Source organism: Mirounga angustirostris, unplaced genomic scaffold (genome assembly GCF_029215605.1).
Source record: "Mirounga angustirostris isolate CCGP_5_RB_7025 unplaced genomic scaffold, mMirAng1.0.hap1 SCAF_13, whole genome shotgun sequence".
Taxonomy (NCBI): Eukaryota; Metazoa; Chordata; class Mammalia; order Carnivora; family Phocidae; genus Mirounga; species Mirounga angustirostris.
In genome coordinates, this window is record NW_026991721.1 from 58405441 (window position 1) to 58431163 (window position 25723).

Below are 25723 nucleotides of genomic sequence, written 5' to 3' on the forward strand. Positions count from 1 at the left end.
TAGTAGATGACTGAAAATATTTCTAGAGAGATGTCACAAATTAGATCAGTTTATGATCCCCTATTTTCTAGTAATGTTTGTCTGCTTTGGGGAGGAAAATAAATTAAAATATAATGCAGTTTGCTTAAGTGTCAAAAACTCAGAAAAACAGAGACCTGCTTCTGTATTCTTTAAAGCAAAAATCCATTGTCGAGACAGAGATTTTCAAGGGCTGGTGACTAGGTATGCCAAGAGACTAGGGGGTTTTATGCAGAAACAATGATATTAACGGGTCCATGGGATTTGGATTTGGGGCTGGACTTCTGGGAGTCTCTTAATTCCTCAAGGAAGATAATGTGTGATCTGTGTGTACTGTTGCCACAGCTGTTATTATCCTCAGTAAAATGTGAAATGCATTTTTCTCTTGGGTACCACAACTGTTTCTTTCACTATTCCCAAGGGGCTATAAGACCCCAAGGGAAATGGACTAAATAAAGTAATATTGTAATGTTGTAGAACATTACAATTTAATCAAGAGAATCCTAACAAACTGAGAGGAATCAGAACTTTATTTTTTGCACATTCCACATTGTGTAGCCCCTCTCTAAATCATTTACCCTTTTAAGTTGCACTTCATTACATTTTTCTTTATTTTTCTGTATCTTATTATTCTGTATGAGATTTCTCCTTTTTCTGACCCTCAGAGTGTTTGTATCTCTTATATCTTTTTATATAACATAAATGACATTTTAAACTGTAAAGTACCAAACCAATACTTCATCTCAGGTAATAGATAGAAAGAGAATAGCTAAACCATATGGTATATGTTTATTTAACTTTCTAAAATACTTGCCAACGTGTCTTCCAAAGCAAGTTACCATTTGACATTCGAACCGGCAGTGTATGAGAATTACAGTTCCTCCACATCTAGGCTGATACTTTGTATGGTCAGATTTTTTGGTTTGTTTTCTTTTGTTTTGCTATATTAATACATGTGCAGTGATATATCACTGTGGTTTTAATTTGTACTCCCATTATGATTTTTTTTGCATCTTTTCACATGCTTATTTGTTATATATACACGTCTTGGTGAAGTGCTTGTCCAATAATTTTCCCTTTTGTGATGAAGTTCTTTTCTTCTTATTGAATTTGGAGAGTTCTTTACACATTTAAATTACAAAACCCTTACCAGATACTTGGTTTGCAAATAGTTATTTTCAGGTTGTAAATTGTCTTTTATTTCTCTTAACAGTGACTTTTGCAAAACAATTTTTTTAATGTTGACAGACTCCAATTTATATATTTTTTTCTTTGAAAGTATATGCTATGTTATATCTACAAACTCAGTGTCAAATCCAGGGTCACAAATCTTCCTCATGTTTTCTCCTAGAAGTGTTACATTTTACCTTTTGTTCTATAATCCATTTTGAATTAATTTTTATAAATGGTGTTGAGTTTATTTTTATCTTCCAGCACTTCCATTTTGAAAAAGACTAGACTTTCTCAATTGGTTTGTCTTTGAACTTTTGCCAAAAATCATTTGAATACATTTATGTGGTGTATCTGACCTCTCTATTCTGGTATTAATCTGTGTCTTTCTTCTTTCACCACACCACCCTACCTTGATTATTGTGGCTTTATAAGAAAAGTCTTAAAATCCAGCAAGGTCCTCTAAATTTGTTCTGGCTATCATCGTTCCTTTGCCCATACATATAAATATTGGGATACATTTGTAAATATGTGCATAAAACTTGCTGAGATATTGATTGAGATTGTGTTGAACCAAAAAATAAAACTGGGGAAAATTAGCATGTCTTCCAATCCATGAAAATGGAATACATTTAAATCTGTCTATTCTTTGATCTTCCCATTACTATTATGTAGTTTTCATTCTAGCATTTTGAACATTCTTTTTTAAATTTAATGCCAAATATTTTATTTTTGGTGTACAATTATAATGGCATTATTATTATTATTTTATTTCAAAATCAAATTGTTAGGCTTCTGCTTTCCATTCTGACATGTAAAAGTCTCGGAAGTTATCACTCCCATATTTACAACAACAACAACAATAAAAACTAAACAAACTGAAAATCATTCTTCTCTTGAACCCATCAGAGAACTGAAGTTATACGGCAAACCAGGATCCAGAAATGCAAAAAGAAAGGTGAATAAAGAGAATGGCAAAAGAGGCTGAGAGAACTACAAATGCTTAAATAAAATAAAATACTTAGTCAGCATTGTTGATAAAATTCAGGGTGCTCAGTATGGGTTAACATGAGAGGGAGAGGGTTCTGCGGACTCCAATAATGTGGCGGTGTACTTCTATGAACTTTACCTCTAAGAAACACACAAAGTTCTTACAGTGAAAAGCCAAGAAGAAAAAGTCATCTTATGTCTGTAGCAGGTGGAGGGTGAAATTACCCATTGTGAAACACATCTAGTGTGGTGTCCATAAGAAAGGCCTATTACTCTCTAGTGAAAGAGTTTGCCAGTGCCTATCTCAAGCAGAAGGGAAAAGGGGAATTACCCAGCCCCAGCTTTCTATAGTCTTCCTATCCCACCCAAAAGGGAAGGAAAAGCAAATTAACACCAGTGATATCTCAGCCTAAAAGCTCAGGCCCACCAAAAGACAGATTTACCATAAGGTTAAAGAAGGTTTTCCCTCTCCAACTCCTTACCACAGTAACAACAGGGCCTAGTATATTAACAGTGGTTTACAGCTGAAAACCTGCAAGGTGCACACTCTATTTAAGGCATTCTTAGGAAACCTAAAGACAACAGTAGAGACAAAAAAAAAAAAAAAATAGAGGAATTTGAAAGCCTCAGCACATATGACTCCAGCAAATGTTAAACGTTCCAACTTGTAACTAGTTTAATATAAAACCACACATTGAATGGTTATGCATCTTAGTACCTATTATTGATGTATTTTGTCCATCCTTCAACAAAAGTTTATTGCTAAATTCCTGCTAAAAAGAAACCAAGATACAAGCTGAAGAGACAAAGTAAACATCAGAACCAGACTCAGATATGACTCACATTCATAGACAAGGAATTGAAAATTACTATGATTAATATGGTAAGGGCACCAATAGAAAAAGCATATGATATACAAGAACAGATGGATAATGTAAGCAAGGAGATGAAAATTCTATGAAAAAATCAAAATGAAATGCTAGAAATAAAAAACACCATAACAGAAATAAAGAATAACTTTGATGACCACATCAGTAGACTGGTAATGCTAAGTAATGAATCAATGAATCATATATGTCAATAGAACTTTCCAAAATCAAATACAAAAAGAAAAGTAATTTTTTAAGTTTTAATTTAAATTCCAGTTAGTTTAGTGTAATGTTAATTTCAGGTGTACAATACCGTGATTCAACAATTCCATGCATCACCCAGTGCTCATGACAGCAAGTGCCCTCCTTTATCTCCATCACCTGTTTCACCCATCCCCCCACCCACCTCCCCTCTGGTGACCATCAGTTTGCTCTCTATAGTTAAAAGTCTGTTTCTTGGTTTGCTTCTCTCTTTTTCCCCTATGATCTTTTGTTTCTTAACATTCCACATACGAGTGAAATCATACAGTATTTGGCTTTCTCTGACTGACTTATTGACTTAGCATAAAACACACACAAATAATTTTTAATAGAGAACAGAATATTCAAGAACTGTGGGAAAATTTAAAAGAAATTGGAATGCCAGGAGAAGAAGAAAGAGAAGATAGAGTAGAAGGACTGGAGATGGACAGGTCATGGAGTATGGAACCCAAGTGGAGTGAGGGATGACGCATGGGGTTGAATGAAAGTCTGCATAGGAGAGTGTTCAGGATGGCAAAAAGAGATTGCTCATATACAATGATAGTGATAAAAAATAAATATATTAAAATTAGTGGAAGCCAGTTTTCTCACTGTTGAAGGTAGAAGTTGTAGATACCACCAAAGAGAAAACACTGGAATAAAAGCTGTTTTTTTAATTTTATTTTATTTTCTTAATCAGAATTGAAAGCACAGTCGATCCTCATTTTCACAGATTCTATATTTGTAAATTCACTTCCTTGATAAAATTTACTTGTAACCCCAAAATTAGTATTCAATTATTTTTTGGACATGCAAAGAGTAGAAAAAAGTGAATCTTCTAAAGAAAAACACTAATTTGAAAAGATATATGCACCCCAATGTTTATTAATAGCCAAGACATAGAGACAACCTAAGTACTCACTGATAGAGAAATGGATAAGGAAGATGTGTGCATGCACAAAGACACACACACACACACACACACACAGGAATATTATGTGACCATAAAAAAGGATGAAGTGTTGGGGCACCTGGATGGCTCAGTTGGTTGGGTGTTTCACTTTTGAATTTGGCTCAGGTGATGGTCTTGGGGTGGTGAGATCAAAGGCTCTGTGCTCAGTGTGGAGTCTGCTTGTCCCTCTCCCTTTGTTCCTCCCCCACTTGCTCCCTCTCTCTCAAATAAACAAATAAATAAAATCTTCGAAAAAAAAGGATAAGATATTTTGTTATTATTGTTTTTGCCCTTTGTGATATGGATGGACCTAGAAGGTATTCTGCTAAATGAAAAAAGTCTGACTGAGAAAGACAAATACCATATGATTTCACTTATACATGGAATCTAAAAAATAAATAAACAAACAAAAAGCAGGAGCAGAGCTATAAATACAGAGAACAAACTAATGGTTGCCAAGGGGAGGAGAGTATGGGATGGACAAATTGTGTGAAAGGGAGTGGGAGATGCAGGCCTCCAGTAATGGAATGAATAAGTCATGGGAATAAAAGACACAACATAGGGAATACAGTCAATGATATTGTAATAGTGCTGTGTGGTGACAGATGGGATGGTAGTTATACTCCTGGTGAGCATAGCATAATGTATAGAGAAGTTGAATCACTATGTTGTACACCTGAAACTAATGTAACAGTGTGTGTCAATTATATGCAAATAAAAAATTTTGAAAAAATGAGTTTTCTGATGTGCATGTTCTTGACTGAGGTCAGACAAGGTGTTACTCATCCTTCTTGTTTCAGCTTTTATGCTCTAAAATTAATTGTCCTTTTCCTGGTGTATTTAGTGCCATGCTTTAAGCATTTTTGTGCTTTGGGTGGTAATTTTACTCTTTGAAATGGCCTCCAAGCATAGTGCTGAAGTTTTGTCCAATGTTCCTAAGTGCAAGAAAGCTGTTGATGTACCTTATAGAGAAAATATGTGTGTGCATGAGATAAGCTTCTTTCAAGCATGATTTATAACGCTGGAGTATGTGAGTTTATGTGAGTTCAATGTTAACAAATCAATGATGTGGTATTCCCAGAAAAAGAAAAAGAGAATTCCCTGATCTGTAGGGGAGGATTCCCCAGAAAGGGCTAAAACAATGTCTGTAGTACATGGTGAAGCAACAGAAAAGATGGAAAAGCAGCTACATTTGTGGATTCATGAGATGACAGCTGACAAAAGCTGCATAGTGGGCATCCTTGTGAGACTTAGAAATTTAGGGTCACCATACCCATTAATTGGGAAAATGTGAACCCCACTTAGCACCAGCTGGTTTGCAAATTTCAAAGGCAATATGGCCATTCATCTGTCAATGAACATCTTGGCTATTTCCATAGTTTGGCTATTGTGGACATTGCTGCTATAAACATCAGGGTGCACATACCACTTTGGATCCCTACATTTGTATCGTTGGGGTAAATACCCAGTACTGCAATTGCTAGGTCGTAGGGCAGCTCTATCTTCAACTTTTTGAGGAAACTCCATACTGTTTTCCAGAGTGGCTGCACCAGCTTGCATTCCCACCAACAGTGTAGGAGGGTTCCCCTTTCTCTGCATCCCCGCCAACATCTGTCATTTCCTGACTTATTACTTTTAGCCATTCTGACTGGTGTGAGGTGGTATCTCATTGAGGTTTTGATTTGGATTTCCCTGATGCCGAGTGATGTTGAGCATTTTTTCATGGGTCTGTTGGCCATTTGGATGTCTTCTTTGCAGAAATGTCTGTTCATGTCTTCTGCCCATTTCTTGATTGGATTCTTTGTTCTTTGGGTGTTGAGTTTGAGAAGTTCTTTATAGATTCTGGATACTAGCCCTTTAACTCATATGTCATTTGCAAATATCTTCTCCCATTCTGTCGGTTGTCTTTTGGTTTTGTTGACTTTTTCTTTTGCTGTGCAAAAGCTTTTTATCTTGATGAAGTCCAAATAGTTCATTTTTGCCCTTGCTTCCCTTGCCTTTGGTGATGTTTCTAGGAAGAAGTTGCTGTGGCTGAGGTCGAAGAGGTTGCTGCCTGTGTTCTCCTTTAGGATTTTGATGGACTCCTGTCTCACATTGAGGTCTTTCAAGCATTTGGAGTCTATTTTTGTGTGTGGTGTAAGGAAATGGTCCAGTTTCATTCTTCTGCATGTGGCTGTCCACTTTTCCCAACACCATTTGTTGAAGAGACTGTCTTTTTTCCATTGGACATTCTTCCCTGCTTTGTTGAACATGAGTTGGCCACAGAGTTGAGGGTCCATTTCTGGGCTCTCTATTCTGTTCCATTGATCTATGTGCCTGTTTTTGTGCCAGTACCATACTGTCTTGATGATGACAGCTTTGTAATAGAGCTGGAAGTCCAGAATTGTGATGCCACCAGCTTTGCTTTTCTTTTTCAACATTCCTCTGGCTATTAAGAATCTTTTCTGGTTCCATACAAATTAAAGAGCCAAGATGTCCATCGACAGATGAGTGGATAAAGAAGATGTGGTATATATATACAATGGAATATTATGCAGCCATCAAAAGGAATGAAATCTTGCCATTTGCAATGACGTGGATGGAACTGGAGAATATTATGCTGAGCAAAATAAGTCAATCAGAGAAAGACATGTATCATATGATCTCACTGGTATGAGGAATTCTTAATCTCAGGAAACAAACTGAGGGTTCCTGGAGTGGTGGGGGGTGGGAGGGATGGGGTGGCTGGGTGATAGACATTGGGGATGGTATGTGCTATGGTGAGTGCTGTGAATTGTGTAAGACTGTTGAATCACAGACCTTGTTGAATCACAGAACTGTACCTCTGAAACAAATAATACATTATATGCTTAAAAAAAAGAAGATAGTAAGAAGGGTAAAATGAAGGGGGGGAATCAGAGGGGGAGAAGAACCATGAAAGACTATGGACTCTGAGAAACAAACTGAGGGTTCTAGAGGGGAGGGAGTGAGGGGATGGGTTAGCCTGGTGATGGGTCTTAAAGAGGGCACTTACTGAATGGAGCACTGGGTGTTATACGCAAACAATGAATCATGGAACACTACATCAAAAACTAATGATGTAATGTATGGTGATTAACATAACATAATAAAATAAAAAACTAAAAAACTAAAAAACAAAGGCAATATGGCATGAAAAATGTGAAGCTTCAGGCAGGGCAGAGTCAACAGATCAGGAAGCAGCAGAAACTTTCAATATCTGCTAAATCTGCTAAAGGGTTTTGTGCATGAGGTTTTCAACGCTGATGAGCCTGGCTTGTTTCACAGTGACATTGGCAAGTGAACCTATATAACATGATAGTGTTTCTGTTAAATGCTATTAAATGCAAGATGCTGTTATACTCAATAATGTTGTGACTAAGGCTTGTAGAAATCTTACCTTTTATTTTTCTTAGCAGCAATAGTTCAGTATTCATTGATTCAGTGATTGTGGCCACTTTATAACCATGAATAAAGAGAATTGACTGTATAAATGTGCATTAAGGTTTTCAATATATGTATATAGAGAAATATATCCTAGCTCAGTTCCCCTATGGAAATGACCCATCTAGCATTCACATCTTAAGCTTCTAAATAGTAATCTGTATGGAAAAGGCCCCTAGCTTTTTGGGAAAATGGATGCTTATAGGGCCAGGCTAGTGAAAGTATGCTGAATATACCATTATACCAAAAATTTAAAAAGTGCTAAAACAAATGTCAAAAGGATGCAAAAGTCAAATTATGGTGCTCTTACTGAGCAAATCTGGAACAAGTTGAACATTAAAAATTGATGGTGACTGATAATTGCCTTTTTTTTAATTATTTTTTTTTAAGATTTTTTATTTATTTATTTGACAGAGAGAGACACAGCAAGAGAGGGAATACAAGCAGGGGGAGTGGGAGAGGGAGAAGCAGGCTTCCTGCGGAGCAGGGAGCCCAATGCGGGGCTCGATCCCAGGACCCCGGGATCATGACCTGAGCAGAAGGCAGACGCTTAACAACTGAGCCACCCAGGTGCCCTGATAATTGCCTATTTAATAAGTACTTTGTAAGGGAGTATTTGACACTATGAAAATATCTTATAGCTATTGTTTTTATTTTATTCAAGTCAAAGGAAAACGTATAACTTTAATGATTCCTGGAAGACCTGACCTTAACAAATAATCACGTTGATCATCATGAGTATTTGGACAAATTCAAACCACATACAGCCTGAATATATACATGAAAAGAATAGAACTTCACTTTCATTACGTTCCTACACAATCTGAATCTAACCATGAGGATGAATCAAACAAACTCAGAAAAGAAGCATTCTATAAAATAGTTGACTTGTAATCTTCAAAAACTCAAGAGTTATATGAATCAAGTAAATCTGAAGACATTTCACAGGGAAGAAATTTAAAAGGTAGGAATACTAATACACACATGATTCTGAACTGCATTTTTGTGTACTATAAATTACATTGATGGTACAAATGGAGAAAGTTTATCTGGGTTCTGAAAATTTGATGATAGTAATGCATCAGAGTTAATTTCATGATGATGATTATATTATAGTTATGTAGGAGAATGTCCCTGATTATAGAAAACACACACTAAAGAATTCAGGAGTGATAGGGCATTGGGTAGAAAATTTATCATTAAATGGGATCGTTCATGAAAATGATCATGAAATCATTCATGAAATTGTTCTTTGTACTCAAAACTTTCCCATGCGAAAAAAGATTATTGAAAATGTCTCAAAGGAAAAAAATGAAATGTGAATGAAATAGTTATCTATAATTTTATTTTCTTAAAGATATATTTATTTATTTTAGAGAGAGAAAGAGAGCATGCAAGCATGAGTGGGGGGGAGGGGCAGAGGGAGAGAGTCTTAAAGTGGAGTCCCTGCCAAGCACAGAGCCTGACATGGCGCTCGATCCCATGACCCATGAGATGATGACCTGAGCCAAAACCAAGAGTCAGATGCTTAACCGACAGAATCACCCAGGTGCCCCATTTCTTTTTTTTTTTAATTTGGGAGAGAGAGAGAGCAAACGGGGGGGAGCACTGAGAGAGGGAGAGAATCTCAGGCAGATTCCCCACTTAGCATGGAGCCCCCACACAGGGCTCAATCTCTTGACCCTGAGATCACGACCTGAAAGTTGGGGAAAAACAATGAATAAGCCTCATGTAAGCCTTATGTAAATATTTGGTTGATTTCAGACTGAAATAGAGACTAAAAATTCTTCAGAATTCTGATACTATCTTCTCCCCTTGGGTGTTTACTTCTTGCATCCTCTGAGTAGGTATTAAATTTTCAGTCGACACAGTGAGTCTCTCTCCCTCCAGGATTGAAAGATCTGTGGACTCGGGAAAATGTGTCCATTTAGCCATTCCTCTCAATCCCAAGGAACCCCTAGTTTGCAGTGAGTGACCAGATGGGATCTCTCACTTGCATCAGCCACCAAGTGGGAATAGTGGCCTCCCAGGAGCCCGGGTCCACCTGGCCCACACAATCCTCTTCATTCCTTCCTCATAAATCTGAGCGTTCTGACTCCGCATGCCACAAGCCCAGGTGACAAGACAGTGTTCTGGGGCTTCCTCAGGAGCAGCAGAGCAGGAGTAGCCCTGTGCTCTCAAGAGCTTTAGCTACTGTCACCTGCTGTGTGTCCTGCAGGTGGCTCAGAGGGACTAAAAGAGAATGAAGTTAATGATCTAATTTGCCCAGAATGGTCAGGACATTGATTTGCTTCTACAACCTGAGACCTACTACCAAGGAGCTACCCTGGGAAATCATCTTGTGCTGTAGCTTCTGCAGAGTGGAGCCTCCCTGCGATTCTATGATGTTCTTTACCTGGGCTACAATGTGAGTGGCTGTGTTATACTGCACTGCTCTCACACACGGTAGAAGATGTGACAAACCTGGTCAGTAAATATCGATCTTCTCTGGAAAATTACCTTCACATAATCATGTCTGCTTCTTCGGCTTCCATTATCAATACCTCAATATTCATTCTCACGGGGTTCCCTGGCCTAGACCAGTACTATCCCTGGTTTTCAATTCCTTTCTCCTCCATCTATGCTATCATGTTCCTGGGAAACTGCCCGGTGCTGCATGTGATCCGGACAGAGCCGAGCCTGCACCAGCCCAAGTTCTACTTCCTGGCCATGCTGGCCCTCACTGACCTGTGCATGGAGATGTCCACAGTGCACACGGTGCTGGGGGTCCAGAGGGGGCTCAGCCAAGAACTCAGTCGGGATGTCTGCATTGCCCAAACTTACTTCATCCATGGTTTGTCCTTCATAGTGTCTGGAGTCCTTCTGGCGATGGCCTTTGATTGCTTCACTGCAATCTGCAATCCTCTGCACTACACATCCATCCTGACCAACAGTAGAGTCATTCATGTCGTGGTGGCCATTTTGATGAGAAGTGCATTGCCCATTCTCCCCATCATCATTCGCCTGAAGTTCTTCCATTACTGCCTCCCCCACATCCTCTCCCACTCTTTCTGCCTGCACCAGGACCTACTCTGACTCGCCTGCTCTGACGTCCACTTCAACAGCTTCTATGCCCTGGCTCTGGTCATTTGTACCTTGTTGTTGGATGCTGTGCTCATTCTCATCTCCTATATTTTCATCTTGCATACAGTGCTGGCAATTGCATCCCGGGAGGAGAGGCTCAAGGCCTTGCAGACCTGTGTGTCTCACATCTGTGCCATCCTGGTCTTTTACATCCCCATCATTGGCCTCACCATGGTGCACCGTTTTGGAAAGCATCTCTCACCTTCCATTCATGTCCTTATGGGCAATATCTATATTCTCTTCCCACCCCTGATGAATCCAATCCTCTACAGTGTAAAAACCCAGCAGATTCAAAGCAGGATGAAGAAGTGGTTTTCTCTGAAAATGTAGTAAAACCCTTGGATGCAATCAGTGAGAATGTTTTAAGGTCAAAAGAGTAATACTACTTCCTATATCTGTAACAACTTGCAATCTAAATAATAATTATTATAGCAGGTTATTGCTTAATGAGGACTTGAGTATTAAAGAACTTCAGAGGCTTTTTATTGCAAGAGGCAAAATAGAACTAATTTTTGCCAATACACATTCCAGAAAAGATTTCTCAAAGTCTGCTGTAGAATAATCATGACCAACGTGTAGGGAAAAAGTGTCTCTGCATTTTGTTGACATGTTCTTGAAGCATGGTTGCTATATGAAAATTATGACCCTCAGTTCATCAATATTTTCAATCTATTTCGACCCTCTTCCACCTAAATTTTGGAAACATGCTTATTGCTTAGATTATTCCATTAATTTGTCCTTATATCAAAATACATAATACAGTGAAATTGGACTTTCTTCATTCCTCCAGGTGAGGTGCGGGACATCTGAAACTATGATGCTCAGCCTTCCCTCACCTCTATTACTTTTTCCCCACTAGTGACTAATGCAAGTCCATCACAGGAATTTTGAAATAAAAAGATACTAAATCCCACTATCCCAAAGACTTTATTCTTAATCTTTTCCCATGCTGTAATATATGACCTTTTCCACATAAAATTTTCCTTCTTCACTTTTTCACTGAATATCATTGGGATTTCTTCATGGTATTTTAAATTCTTCAGAGTCTACAGAAAAGGTTTTAGTTTAGAAACTCCAGCAAAACCCCGATTGAGGACTGATGGTGCCTCGCTTAGAGCAATGATTGTGAAAAGGGAAATCAGATAAGGGATAGAATAATACTTAGGACCTATGGACACCCCTTAATAACTGTGTGTGCCTTGCTGAACAGAATAGTTTCATAGTTGATGCTCATGTTTCTGGTTTGTGAAATCGAATTGATGGTGTGTGCCTCAATGAGACAGTGACAAAGAAAGAGTATTATTTATGCAAGTGGAGATAGTGGCACCAACATTGAACATTGTACCTATTTAGAATCACTTTCTATTTTCACCCCCAGTCTTTGACCACCACTTATCTACTCACTGCCCCTATAGATTTTCCAGTCTGGATATGTCTTACAAATAGAACCATACAAGGCATGTTTTTGTTTTTTGTTTTTGTCTGACTTCTTTGAGCATAATGCTTGTGATGTTCATCCATGTTGTAACACATATCAGTGTCCCAATTCTTTGCTGAAGAGTACAATATCGTATGTATATGAAAGACTTTGTTTTATTTTAAATTATTAAAAAGTGAGCACTGGGTATTATATGCAACTAATGAATCGTTGAACGCTACATCCAAAACAAATGATGTATTATATGTTGGCTAATTGAACATAAAAAATTAAAAAGTAAAGAGTTACTACTTATTCATCAAGAGTAGTACCATTTTCTAGTAGGTGGAACTCTAATGGATTATACTGTGGTGAAAATGTACAGGATGGCCTTCCTCATCCTTTTCTCAGGACCTGCATGCAGAGTGTCATGAATACATGGAAGCATCAGAGTTAAAGAAGAGTACCAGTAGAATGCCAGATGCTTCCATGTATTCATGAGTTGATGGGCATTGTTTCCTCCATTTATTGACTATTGTGAATAAAGCTGAGATGAGCAATCATGTACAAACCTTTGTGCAGACATGTCTTTCAATTCTTTGGGGTACACCCCTAACAGTGGGTCATGTGATAATTCTGTTTTTTAACATTTTGAGAAACTGCTAAACTGTTTTCTAAACTGATGCAATATTTTCATTCCCGCTATCAGCGTATTATGGTTGAGATTTCTTCATAATCTCACCAACACTTATATTCTGTTTTTGAATATATCCATTCCAGTGGGTGTGAATGGACTGGTGGTTTGGGTACACACATCTTTCATGACTGATAACTTATGATGTGATCTTATTAATATTTTTATTTTTGAATTTTAAGAATTCTTTACATATTCTGGATGAGTCACTTATCAGAAAATGATTTATAAATATTTTTCCCAGTCTCTGGATTGTCTTTTCACCTTCCTGAGGGTGACTTTTAAAGTGCAAAATACTTTAATTTAGATTTTGTCTAATTTTTCTATTTTTTTTCTCTTATTGCTTAGGCTCTTGGTGTTGTGCCTAAGAAATTATTATCTAATTCAAGCTCACAAAGATTTATACCTATGCTTTCTTCTAAGAGTTTCAGAGTTTAGTATTACATTTAGGTCCGTGGTATGCTGATGTGTATGGTGTATGTGTGCAGGGGTTTAATACATGTTTTGTGTGTGTGTTGAGAGCCAATTGTCCATCATTTTATCAAAGACTATTATTTTTCCTTTAAATATTATTTACTGGGAATCAACTAACCATAAAAGGATCACCTGACCTTTATGATTCAAACATCCAATTCCAATAAGTGCTCATTAGTAAGCTATAATCGTTCAAGAGGACATATCTCATAGACATGTCATAACCTAATTTCTAAAACTTTAAAAGAGAGTATCTCCAACTGAAGGCTGTTTTCTTTTGTATGCCAAATAAAAAGTAAAAAACCACCATTTTGGCTGCTTGTTCTAAATTTTCTTCCAGTTACTGGATAAGAACCATTTTTCCAATTCTTTAATGGGCAACAAAGTGGAAGAACATATATTATTCATGTTTGCTACCTGTTCTCTTGGACTTCCCTCATATACTGTTAACTGGGGTATGAACCCTTATCCTTCCCTTCCACTGAATCATGCACGTCACAAGATACCATTCTTGTTGTCAAAATTAATACATTATTGTTTATATTTTGAGTTTTATTGAGATATAATTCATGTACAATAAAAGCCACCCATTTAGACTGTACAATTGAATAGTTTTTAGTATATTTACAGAGTTGCACAACCATCTCCACAATCTAATTATAGAACATTTTCGTTAGTAGCAACTACCTAATTCTCCCTCCCTGAGCCCCTGATAACCACTAATCAGTCATTCTTCAATTTCTAAAACTTGTCTTTTACCCCTGTTGTAAATAATTTTTGTTCAGAAAGTCCTGTTCATGCAGAAGTATGAAAGTTATCATATGGCTTCTCAACACATAGTGCTTAAGAATCAATTCAAATACACACTCCAAAACTTTCTAAATGAGTAAACTTGAGCAACTTATTTATTTTCTGTGTGCATTAGTTTCCACATCTACATGCTGCAGATGATGATAAAAGTAACTAAATGAGATAATATAGCTTTGAAGTTCTTAGAGCAAAAAAAACACTCAGCAAGTACTAGCTTTATAGATAGGGAGCTTATTATGGTCCCTGTTTGAATAAGAGGAAATTGAGGCTTAATTTGAATCAGAACTTGAATTTTGGTATTCAGACTCCTTGGTTATATCTAAGGTACGTTTCTTTTCCCAAAATGATTGAGTTATACTGAAATTTTAGGTAAAAGTATATCTTGGAGAATGGTCCAAATTGGCTTTCCAGTAAGAAATGATATATTAAATAAAATTATTCAATAGCTTTTTATTACTCTTAAGATATATGCAATTAATGAATCATTGAACACTGCATCAAAAACTAATGATGTACTACATGTTGGCTAATTGAACATAATAAAAAATTTTAAAAAAGATAAAGTCCAGGTTTTAAGGATTGTCATAATCTGGTAGAACCTGCCTTCCTTACATTACAGTGTAATACAATAATGTAGGTCTGGATCTTTCAGCCTACTTTCATTTCTGACCACATATCATGCTCTTTCTCATCTCCACATGAATTTCACACTTTGTCTGGTTAATTTCTACCCACACCTGAGGCTTCAGCTGAAAGGGAAAAACATTCCTAATATGTTATGTCACTTGGGTTTCTACTCTTTCAATATGCATCACTCCTGTGTTATTATTTTTTCAGCTTTATTGAAGAATAAAGGAATTTATTGAGGAATAAATATATAAAGATAGAAAATGATAAGATATTTAAAGTGTACATTGTGGTAATTTGATGAATTTATTATTTTTTACTGATTATTTTATCTTTTAGACTATAAATATTTGAGGGATGGGGTCTATTCTGTTTGTTTTATTTTTTTTACCACTGTATCCTCAATAGCATTAAACAGGATTCAAAGTGCATTCTCAATATAATTTTTCTTTAAAAATGAATAAGTAAATGAATCCTGAATGAATATATTGGCACTGCTACATATTTTTCCATGCCTTTTTGTATTTTTGTGTTTTTAGGAAGATGGAGCATTTCATTTTTGTGAAGAATACATGTCCAGTGATGCTTCTGGGGTTCAAAGACATTAATTTAGCATGAGCTTGTCAAGAATTGTCTGCATTTGACACATATGAATTATCTTTAAATTTATCTGAACAGTGGAATACTGAATCATATATATTTTTTAATTATGTGGGAAAATCATTAGCTAACTGCCCCCACCACTTGTAGTATTTTGTCTTCTAGATAGAAACAATAGTAAATGATGTTCTCACCATGCCTCTGCCAAGCAAATCTTAAATACCACCATATCAAGAGTTTAAGTCAATAAAATCATAATTCCATGGGTCCATAAGGATTTCTAATCCCATTACACAACGATCTTGAATGTATTGCCTAAACTACTTTTTTCACATAGGATTTTTAATGTAATCCAGAAATATTCTATACGTGTGTTTCATTTTTCTCCAATTAGATGTGAACCATCTTGAGGACAAAGACAATTTCTGATTCATCTCTATGCTCCTTGTGTTTTAGAATCCAATTATCAAATCTCATTGAAAAGATCTCACCTTGCTGATAGAACCTTATTGATACTGTACCTGTACTAGAATTGCTGCAAGCATTTAAATCTCCAAGACTTAAACTATTTTCTATCAATACAGCAATCTCTATAGGATTAATCTTGCCTCATCCTGAAATCTGCCCTTGCTTATTCAACTGATTGTAAGTTATCCTTGTATTCGTTTTCTATTGCTGTTGTAACAAATTACTGCAAATCTAGTGGTTTAAACAACACAAATTTATTATCTTAAAATTCTGGAAGTTAGAAGTTCAAAATGGGTCAGCAGGGTTCTGTTCTTTTAGAAGATATAAGGGAAATCTGTTTTGTAGAGATGGTCTTCATTCTCTGGCTGTAGCCTTAATATGACCTTTACTTCTGTTGTCCCTTACATGCTCTGAGTTGGACCCTTAGACCTCCCTCTTACAAGGACCCTATGATTACATTAATTCTACCTAGATAATGCAGAAAATTCTCCCTGTCTCAAGTTCCTCAACTTAATCACATCTGCACCCTTTTATCCTGTAAGCTAGCTAACATATTCATAGGTCCTGGAGTAAAACATAAACACTTTCAGCCTACTACAGTCTTCATTTTGAAATTTCTGTGTTTATCTCCTTTGATTTGGAATCCATAGGGATATTTTTGTTTGTTTCTTTTTAGTTTAAGGGGAATGTTATAAGGACTTTATTTTTGTTGTGGTAAAATATACATAACATAAAATTTACAATTGTAATCATTTTTCAGTGCACAGTTCAGTGGTATTAACATATGTACATTGCTGTATAACCATCACCACCATGCGTTTCCAAAGCTTTTTCATTATCTTAGACTAAAACTCTGTACCAATTAAACAATAAGGGCTCATTTTGCCCTACCTCAGCCCCTGGCAACCACCATTCCATATTCTGTCTCTGGGAGTTTGACTCCAGGTACTTCATTTAAATGGAGTCATACAGTAATTTCCCTTTTGTATCTAGTTTATTTCACTTGTTATAATGTCTTTAAGGTTCATTCATGCTATAGTCAGTGTCAGAATTACATTCCTTTTTAAGGCTAAACAATATTCTATTGTACAAATATATCACATTTTGTTTATCCATGCACATTTGGATTGTTTCCACTTTTTAGTTATTGTGAACAATGCTGCTATGAACACTGGAGGACTAAAACCGGTTTGAGCCCCTGCTTTCCATTCATCTGGGTATATGATCAGACCTGGAATTGTTAGGTCATATGGTAATTCTATGTCAAATTTTTTCAGGAACTGTATACTGTTTCCACAGCATTTTCTTTCTTTTTTTTTTTTTTTTAAGATTTTATTTATTTTTTTGACAGAGAAAGAGAAAGAGAGAGCAAAAGAGGGAACACAAGCAGGGGGAATGTGAGCAGGGAGCCCGATGGGCTCGATCCCAGGACCCTAGGATCATGACCTGAGCCAAGGCAGACACTCAACAACTGAGCCACTCAGGCGTCCCTCCACAGCATTTTCTATACCAACTAGCAATATACAAAGGTTCCAATTTTTCCACATGCTTCCCAACACTTGTTATTTTCTTGGTTTTTATTTGTTTGCTTGTTGTTTTTTACAATGGTCATCCTAATGATTGTAAACTGGCATCACATTGTGGTTTTGATTTTCATTTCACTAATGATTAGTGATATTGAGCATCTTTTCATGTGGTAACTTTGCCCATTTTTTTAATTTCCTTTTTTTTTGTTGTTAAGTTGTAGGATTTATGGGGTGCCTGGATGGCTTAGTCAGTTAAAGCAGCCAGCTCTTGGTTTAGGTTCAGGTCATGGTGTCAGGGTCCTGGGATGAGCCCCACCTTGAGCCCGGAGGTTGGGCTCCAAGCTCAGTGGGGAGTATGCTTGAGGAATCTCTCTCTCTCTCTTCTCCCTCACCACTCCCCCTGCTTGTGCATTCTCTCTCTCTCTCTCAAATAAATAAATAAAAAGGATCCCTAGATTGACTCACTCAGCCCTAAATGCTCTCTCATATAAACCTGATTACAAAAAATTTTCTTTATGTTATTTCATTTTTCAATGATGTAGAATTCTGTCCAAGTAAAATGGTAAACTCCAAACATAGACCAAGGTCCTATTTATCCCTATGGCCAGCCTGTTACCTTTGTGGCACTTTTTGAGACAGGTATGAATTATAGGATAATTCGTTTTTTACTAGTTAATAATTTTGAGTATTTGTGACCACATTAATTAACTATAACTTGGATGACGTTGGAAAATATAAATTGAATAATGTTTGATAAATTGTTCAGCATGTGAGCTATGGTAGTTTACTGTGGTTGCAGTGGGTAAGTAAGCAATGTTTAGGAAAATGTGGTTTCATGTAAAGGCTAAGGAGAAGAAATATTTCACCCATTAGAGAAGAGGGAAACCAGTTCAGTTTAGTAAAATATCCTGTCCAAAGACATAGCAGAATGAAACTACATATTGACTTTGGAAAAAATACTAGTACAAACAATGGTTTTCTATTTTTCTTTTGCAATTTTATGTTCATCAAGAGTTCCATGTTTTATTTCCTCTTTATTGTCTTATAAAGTCAGAGGGGGTAGCAAAAGATGAAATCTTGGACTGCCAACCTCTGGACTTCAACATGACAGAAAAAATTCAAATGCACTCTCAGTGACATCTCCTCTACTAATGTGGCTTTTACTAACTATCTTTATGACAATGAGCCCCCCAAATTTATCTTTAATGTAGATCAAGTACCAAACTATATCATAAATAAAATACTTGCCATTTCCAGTCAGAAAAAAAAAAAGATGAACTGAAAAGTGAGAACTGCCCAGATAACAAAGGGTTTTAAATTTATGAAAACTCATGACATATAACAAACATATGTACATTAGCCATCATTTATTGTGTTTGTTATATATCATGTTGTATGTCATGAATTTTCATAAATACACATAATTGTTTTCACAAGTCTAAATATTATTGTTTTCATAGATGAAAACAAAATTTCAGTCGTTTGGCCATTGTCACACAACTGGAGGCAGACCCTGGGTATAAATCAGTGTTTGATAAGAAAAAATTAATGCTTTTTATTTTGCCCCTTATCTCCTTCAGAAATACCATAGATAATTTTACAAGAGGAATCCCAGTCTTAGAATTCTGTCCTCACATTCATTATTTTATGATAAGACTGCCTTTCCTCTCCCACTACAATGTCCTCATTGAACACAGAATCTAAGCCAAGTCTGTGTAACACATCTGTTCTCAGTCTACGTTGGTCACAATGGTAATTAGGAAAAAGCAATAACCAATGTATTTATAATTTACATGAAGAAAAGTCTAGAATATGTTTCCTTTAGACATTCTTTCCTTCAACAATGAAGATGAAGATCCTTGCCTGTAGACTTCTATCACACTCCCTGACTCGACAGGTCTTGTGTGCAAAGCATCCAACATCATGCTTCTTATATATGCTTTCCCCATATAAAAACAGTAATAATAACAATAATAAAAGGAGAATTGGATAAACTTGTGGTCTTTAGAGATGATTTTGTCACTTCCCATTCCTCAGGAGAATTGCATTATAGTCCTTTCTCACAAGCTGCTACTATTTTTGTTCTGTATTGGCCTATGAGAATGATTTCTTCATCCATGATAAAGCACTAGGAGGTGCATACACATAGGAAGGTTGTGAGTATGTGTTCTCATAGATGCCTGAGAGATCTAGAGAAAAGTATGGAGAAGATGCAAAGACAGTTCAGGGAACTGAAACTAACTGCATGGAAGGAGTTGTTAGTTCTAAGCAAGTGTCAGCTCTGAGCAGACATTCTGAAAAGGAGATTGATATGTCATTTAAGATTTGCACTAAGGCCTGAGGGGTATAAAAATATAGTACTACTTTCTTCTTGGTCTACTGGATATTTCCTCTTTATTTCCTTGGCTCAGCAATACTGAAATTCTTCAAATCTTCTACTGAGAAAGGTATGGATTCTTGCTCAGGTCAACATAGGAAGGTAAAACTGTAATAAAAACATGAAGTTTATACATCAAGATACAAAGATTCTTAGTGTTTTTCCTAGATTCATTCTCATTTTTCCTAATCCTAGCCCTTTATTATCCCTTAAAGACAGACACCTGGCAAGACAGCAAATGGATTTGCATCTGCATTAATATTTGTATATTTTTGATATCTAATTAATTCAGGGAAAATTAAACTCAAGTGGATTCATTAATTTTCAATGCATCATAGTCATTAAACAGTCCATCTCTTTCATTGAGGACAAAAGGAGGAATATGGACTTTGACCTAAGGAAATCAAGAGTTGTTTCATACAGGAGGTGAGGCTTGAGCTAAGGGATGAATAATAAACAGATATTTGTAAGATAGTAAAGTCATGGGGACAGGAGAAAATCTGAAAGAAACAGGGTATAAGCACAGGAAAATAAGATATGTGTTGGAGCATTTAAAAATATTTTATTCCAAAGGAGTTTAAACTCTATTGCAGAATCGATGATCTGAACCACTAAACAAAAAGTGTTCTGTGTGGACAGAGTACAGAATCCAGGTAGTTTCCTGGGACCTTAATGCTGGGAAGTATAATACACTACAGCTATGTGTGTTTTTATATTTCATTAAAAAAAAAAAAACAAAAACCCTTTTGGCTGCTCCCATGTTAGGGACATAGATATTTACAATTGTTAGGTCTTCTTGTTGGATAGACCCTTTAAGTAGGATATAGTGTCCTTCCTCATCTCTTATTACAGTCTTTGGTTTAAAATCTAATTTGTCTGATATAAGGATTGCCACCCCAGCTTTCTTTTGGTGTCCATTAGCATGGTAAATGGTTTTCCACCCCCTCACTTTCAATCTGGGGGTGTCTTTCGGTCTAAAATGAGTCTCTTGCAGACAGCATATCAATGGGTCTTGTTTTTTAATCCAGTCTGATAGCCTGTGTCTTTTGATTGGGGCATTTAGCCCATTTACATTCAGGGTAACTATTGAAAGATAGGAATTTAGTGCCATTGTATTGCCTGTAAGGTGACTGTTACTGTCTATTGTCTGTGTTCCTTTCTGATCTATGTTGCTCTTAGGCTCTCTCTTTGCTTAGAGGACCCCTTTCAAGATTTCTTGTAGGGCTGGTTTCGTGTTTGCAAATTCCTTTAGTTTTTGTTTGTCTTGGAAGCTTTTTATCTCTCCTTCTATTTTCAATGACAGCCTAGCTGGATATAGTATTCTTGGCTGCATATTTTTCTCATTTAGTGCTCTGAAGATATCATGCCAGTCCTTTCTGGCCTGCCAGGTCTCTGTGGATAGGTCTGTTGCCAATCTAATGTTTCTATCATTGTAGGTTACATATTTCTTCTCCCGAGCTGCTTTCAGGATTTTCTTTTGTCTCTGAGACTCATAAGTTTTACTATTAGATGTTGGGGTGTTGACCTATTTTTATTGATTTTGAGAGGGGTTCTCTGTGCCTCCTGGAGTTTGATGCCTGTTTCCTTACCCACATTAGGGAAGTTCTCTGCTATAATTTGCTCCAATATTCCCTCTGCCCCTCTTTCTCTTTCTTCTTCTTCTGGGATCCCAATTATTCTAATGTTGTTTCATCTTATGGTATCACTTATCTCTCGAATTCTGCCCTCGTGATCCAGTAGTTGTTTATCTCTCTTTTTCTCAACTTCTTTATTTTCCATCATTTTGTCTTCTATATCACTGATTCCCTCTTCTGCCTCATTTATCCTAGCAGTTAGTGCCCCCATATTTTGTTGCACCTCATTAATAGCCTTTTTGATTTCGTCTTGGTTAGATTTTAGTTCTTTTATTTCTCCAGAAAGCGTTTCTCTAATAACTTCCATGCTTTTTTCAAGCCCAGCTAGTATCTTTAAAGTGATGATTCTAAACTCTAGATCCGACATCGTACTATTATCCGTATTGAGTAGGTCCCTGGCAGTCGGTACTACCTCTTGTTCTTTTGGTTGAGGTGATTTTCCGTCTTGTCATTTTGTGCAGAGGAGAATAGATTAATGAGAGAATAAAATGCTAGCAGAGTAACAACATCCCCAGAAAATATACTCTAAACAAATCAAAAAAGACCTGAAGTCAGGGGAAAAGAAAGGGAAAGAAAGAAAAAAGAAAAAGTAAAAAAAAGGGAAAAGAAAAAGATAAAAACAAACAAAAACAGAACAAAACAAAACAAAAAAACAGAATATGATCAAATATGATCAGACTGGTGCATAGATCACTGCCACACACTAGATTTTGGTTGTATTTTGGTCTGTTAGAAGAAAGTGCCTCCCAGAATTTTAAAGAAAGAAAAACTTATATATATACAAAAATAAGGGTTGATATGATGAAAGGATGGAATATGACTGTAAACGTGAAAATTATAAAAAATGTTATAAAAGGAATTGATAAGAAGTTGTTTGAAAAAAGAAAGAAGAGGATTTAAAAAAAAAAAGAGAAAAGAAAGGGAGAGAATGTGATCAGGCAGGAGACTAGAACAAATCCATACACTAGAGATTTAGGGTATATTTTGATCTGTTAGAAGGAACTGTATCTCAAAATTTTAAAGAGAGAACAACTTATATATGTATGCCAAAAATAAGGGTAACTACTATGAAGAGATAGAATATGACTCTAAAAATGAAAAATGAAAATGTTTTTTAAAAAAGGGAATGATAAGATGTGGTTGAAAAAGGGAACAAGAAAAATTCAAAAAAAAAGAGAATTAAAAAAAAATAACTTTGAAAGACTAAGGAATCATGGTAAAATAGCCATGGATTCTATGTGCAGTATTCCCCTAGTGCTGGAATTCTGCTGTTCTCATTGATTGGTAAACTTGGTCTTGGCTGGCTGTTCTTGCTGATCTTCTGGGTGAGGGGCCTGTTGCCGTGGTTCCCAAATATCTTTGCCGGAGGCAGAATTGTCCCTCCCTTGCCCAGTCTGGGCTAAGTAATCTGCTGGGGTTTGCTCTTGGGAGCTTTTGTTCCCTGCAAGCTTTCAGTACAGCTTTGGAGGCCGAGAGTGAAAATGACAGCCTCCCAATCTCCATCCTGGGGAAGCCGAGAACTGGGGGCCCCACTCCTCAGTGCACCCCCAGAGAAAAGCCGTCAGTCACTCCTGTCTCTCCTGTCTCTGGCCGCACTCTGTGCTCACCTGGCCTGTGACCGAGCATTTCTACCTCTGGCACACGACCCTGTGTGGAGTCTCCAAACCCTGCAGATCCCTGCGGTGCGCTCCAGTGCCGCTCCTCCCTGGGGAGGAAGGGGAGTCTCCCCGGATCTGCCACTCTTTGGGTCCCTGCTGGAAGAGCAGTGGCCCGACAGTGCCGCGGATCACGGTGTATGGCAACCCCGAGCTGCTAGCCCGCGCCAGGCTCTGTCTCTGCAGCCGGCTTCCCCGCTCCAATACCTGGGAGCTCTGCCGCATTCAGGAACCCCCAGACTTTCTGTGACCCTGAGGGTCCTGAGACCACACTGTCCCAAGAGGGTTCCACCCCTCCCTTAGTCACTGGATTGACGTCCCTCAGTGGAGCAGACTTCTAAACCGATTTTGTGCTCCGCTGCTCTATCACTTGCCAGAAGGAGCCGACAGAGGCCCCCTCCCCGCCGCCTATCCTCCCAAATATCGCCTCGGATTCACTTCTCCACACGTCCTACCTTCCAGAAAGTGGTCACTTTTCTGTTCAGAGAATTGTTGCTATTCTTTTCTTCAATCTCCTGTTGAGTTTGTAGGTGTCCAGAATGGTTTGATCCCCATCCAGCTGAATTCCTGAGACCAGATGAAATCCAGGTATCCTACTCCTCCACCATCTTGCTCTGCCCCCACCAATTTGATAATATTGATGTATGACATGATCCTTGGAAGAAACTGGAATTGTGCTATTTTCTGTAATTTTGTTTCTATGTATGTCTTAGTGTTGCCAGAGTGGAATCCCTACATTTAAACAAATAGGACAAAAACACAGGAATAACAGAAAATTGTGAATTCAGGGCATAAGAGAATTTTTTTCTTATATGAATAGCAAACCATTGTTCTTAACTATTTCATAGTTGTTGAACATCTCATTCAATTATGAGCATCTAAATTTTTTTCTCATTAAATGTCAGTTTTTATTTATTTTTTCATTTTTTATTGTGTTATGTTAGTCACTGTACAATACATCATTAGTTTTTGATATAGTGTTCCATGATTCATTGTTTGCATATAATACCTTTGCTCCATGCAATAGTCCCCTCCTTAATACCCATCACTGGGCTAACTCATCCCCACCCCCCTAAAACCCTCAATTTGTTTCTCGGAGTCCATAGTCTCTCATTGTTCAGCTTCCCCTCTGATTCCCCCCTTCATTTTTCCCTTCCTTCTCCCAATGTCCTCCATGCTATTCCTTATGTTCCACAAATAAGTGAAACCATATGATAACTGACTTTCTCTGCCTGACTTATTTCACTTAGCATAATCTCCTAAAATTAAATATTTTTTGAACTTAAATGTTTCTGGAAGATATTAACTTTTCACCATATTGATGTTCCTACATTAGATCAACCTAAAATGTCTATAGAAGGAGCCAATAATGATCCAGATGGATTTTTGGAGAAAAATATTTTCAGGCCATGGTCTTGAATTTGTTTGGTCTTCACACCATAGACTATAGGGTTGAGGAAAGGAGGGACTAACAGGTACAGGTTTGATAAGAGAATGTGAACATACGGTGGTATGTGAGCACCAAACCTATGTGTGAAGAAAGAGAAGAAGGCAAGGAGGTAGAACTGTAGGAAGACACAGATGTGGGCAATGCAGGTATTAAAGGCCTTGAATCGTGCCTCCTTCTGGGGCAACTGAAACACAGTGATAAAGATTTGAACATAAGACAAGGTGATGAAGATTATGTCAAACCCTAAGATACTGAAGGCAACAAAAAGACCATATATCTTGTTGATCCGGACATCTTCAGTGGCCAGCTTCACGACGGCCATGTGCTCACAATAAGTATGGGAGATGACTGTAGTTCGGTAGAGTTTAAGACGACATTTGATGAGCACCAAGCATGGTGCTATAAGAATAGCAGCCCTGAGTGTCACCCCAAGTGCAATGTGAGTCAAGGATTGTTGGGAGAAGATGGTGACATGTCTCAAGGGGATACAGATGGCCACATAGCGATCTAGGGCCATTGCCAGTAGGATGCCTGATTCAATTGCCTGGAATGAGTGAATAAACCACATTTGTAGAAGGCAGGCTGCAAAGGAAATCTCTGGCAAATGAAACCAGAAGATGCCTAACATTTTGGGAAGAATGCAGGTACTAAGTGCAATGTCTGTGGCCCCCAGCATGGCCAAAAATATGTACATGGGCTTATGGAGGCTGTGCTCATATTTGATTATACCTAAAATTAGGGAATTCCCAATCACAGCAAGGAAATACATGACACAGAATGGAATCCCAATCCAATGCTGCACTGACTCCAGCCCAGGAATCCCAGTGAGTGTTAGGACAGCAGGCATGAAGACAGAACCATTGGGTATGAACATGATGATTTGGTCAGTAGAATCAAGTAGCGGTGTTGCTGTTTCATCTTCTATTCTCCGTCAAGACTACATGAGTAAATAATAAGAATAGATTACTTTACCTTGGCAAAGTATACTTTAGTCAGATAATTCACATTCCATCCTGTCCTTCCTTTATATATGTGGAAACATAGGTGACATGAATTTTCTAAGCTTAAGGTACATGACCTTTTGATTTGATATGTTTGCATATTGTACTTTGAGTGCCATTGTAGTGTTAGCCCATACTCGATCACATCGTTTTATTATGTTTGCTTTCTTGTGGTGGGAAAAATGAA

The 25723-nt window shown here is 37.3% G+C and overlaps 2 protein-coding genes across 2 annotated transcripts; one reads left to right on the forward strand and one right to left on the reverse strand.

Annotated features, from left to right (window-relative positions):
* The first annotated feature begins 10191 nt into the window (after window positions 1-10191).
* On the forward strand, window positions 10192-11133 carry LOC123841471 (olfactory receptor 51V1-like). The gene is given in 1 exon segment (XM_045871054.1): window positions 10192-11133. A coding segment is annotated over 1 exon segment (942 nt).
* Window positions 11134-24422: 13289 nt separating this feature from the next.
* Window positions 24423-25409, reverse strand: LOC123841545 (olfactory receptor 52A5-like). Its single transcript, XM_045871125.1, has one exon. The coding sequence runs from the start codon at window positions 25407-25409 to the stop codon at window positions 24423-24425; it is 987 nt and encodes a 328-aa protein (XP_045727081.1).
* Between the last annotated feature and the right edge of the window lie 314 nt (window positions 25410-25723).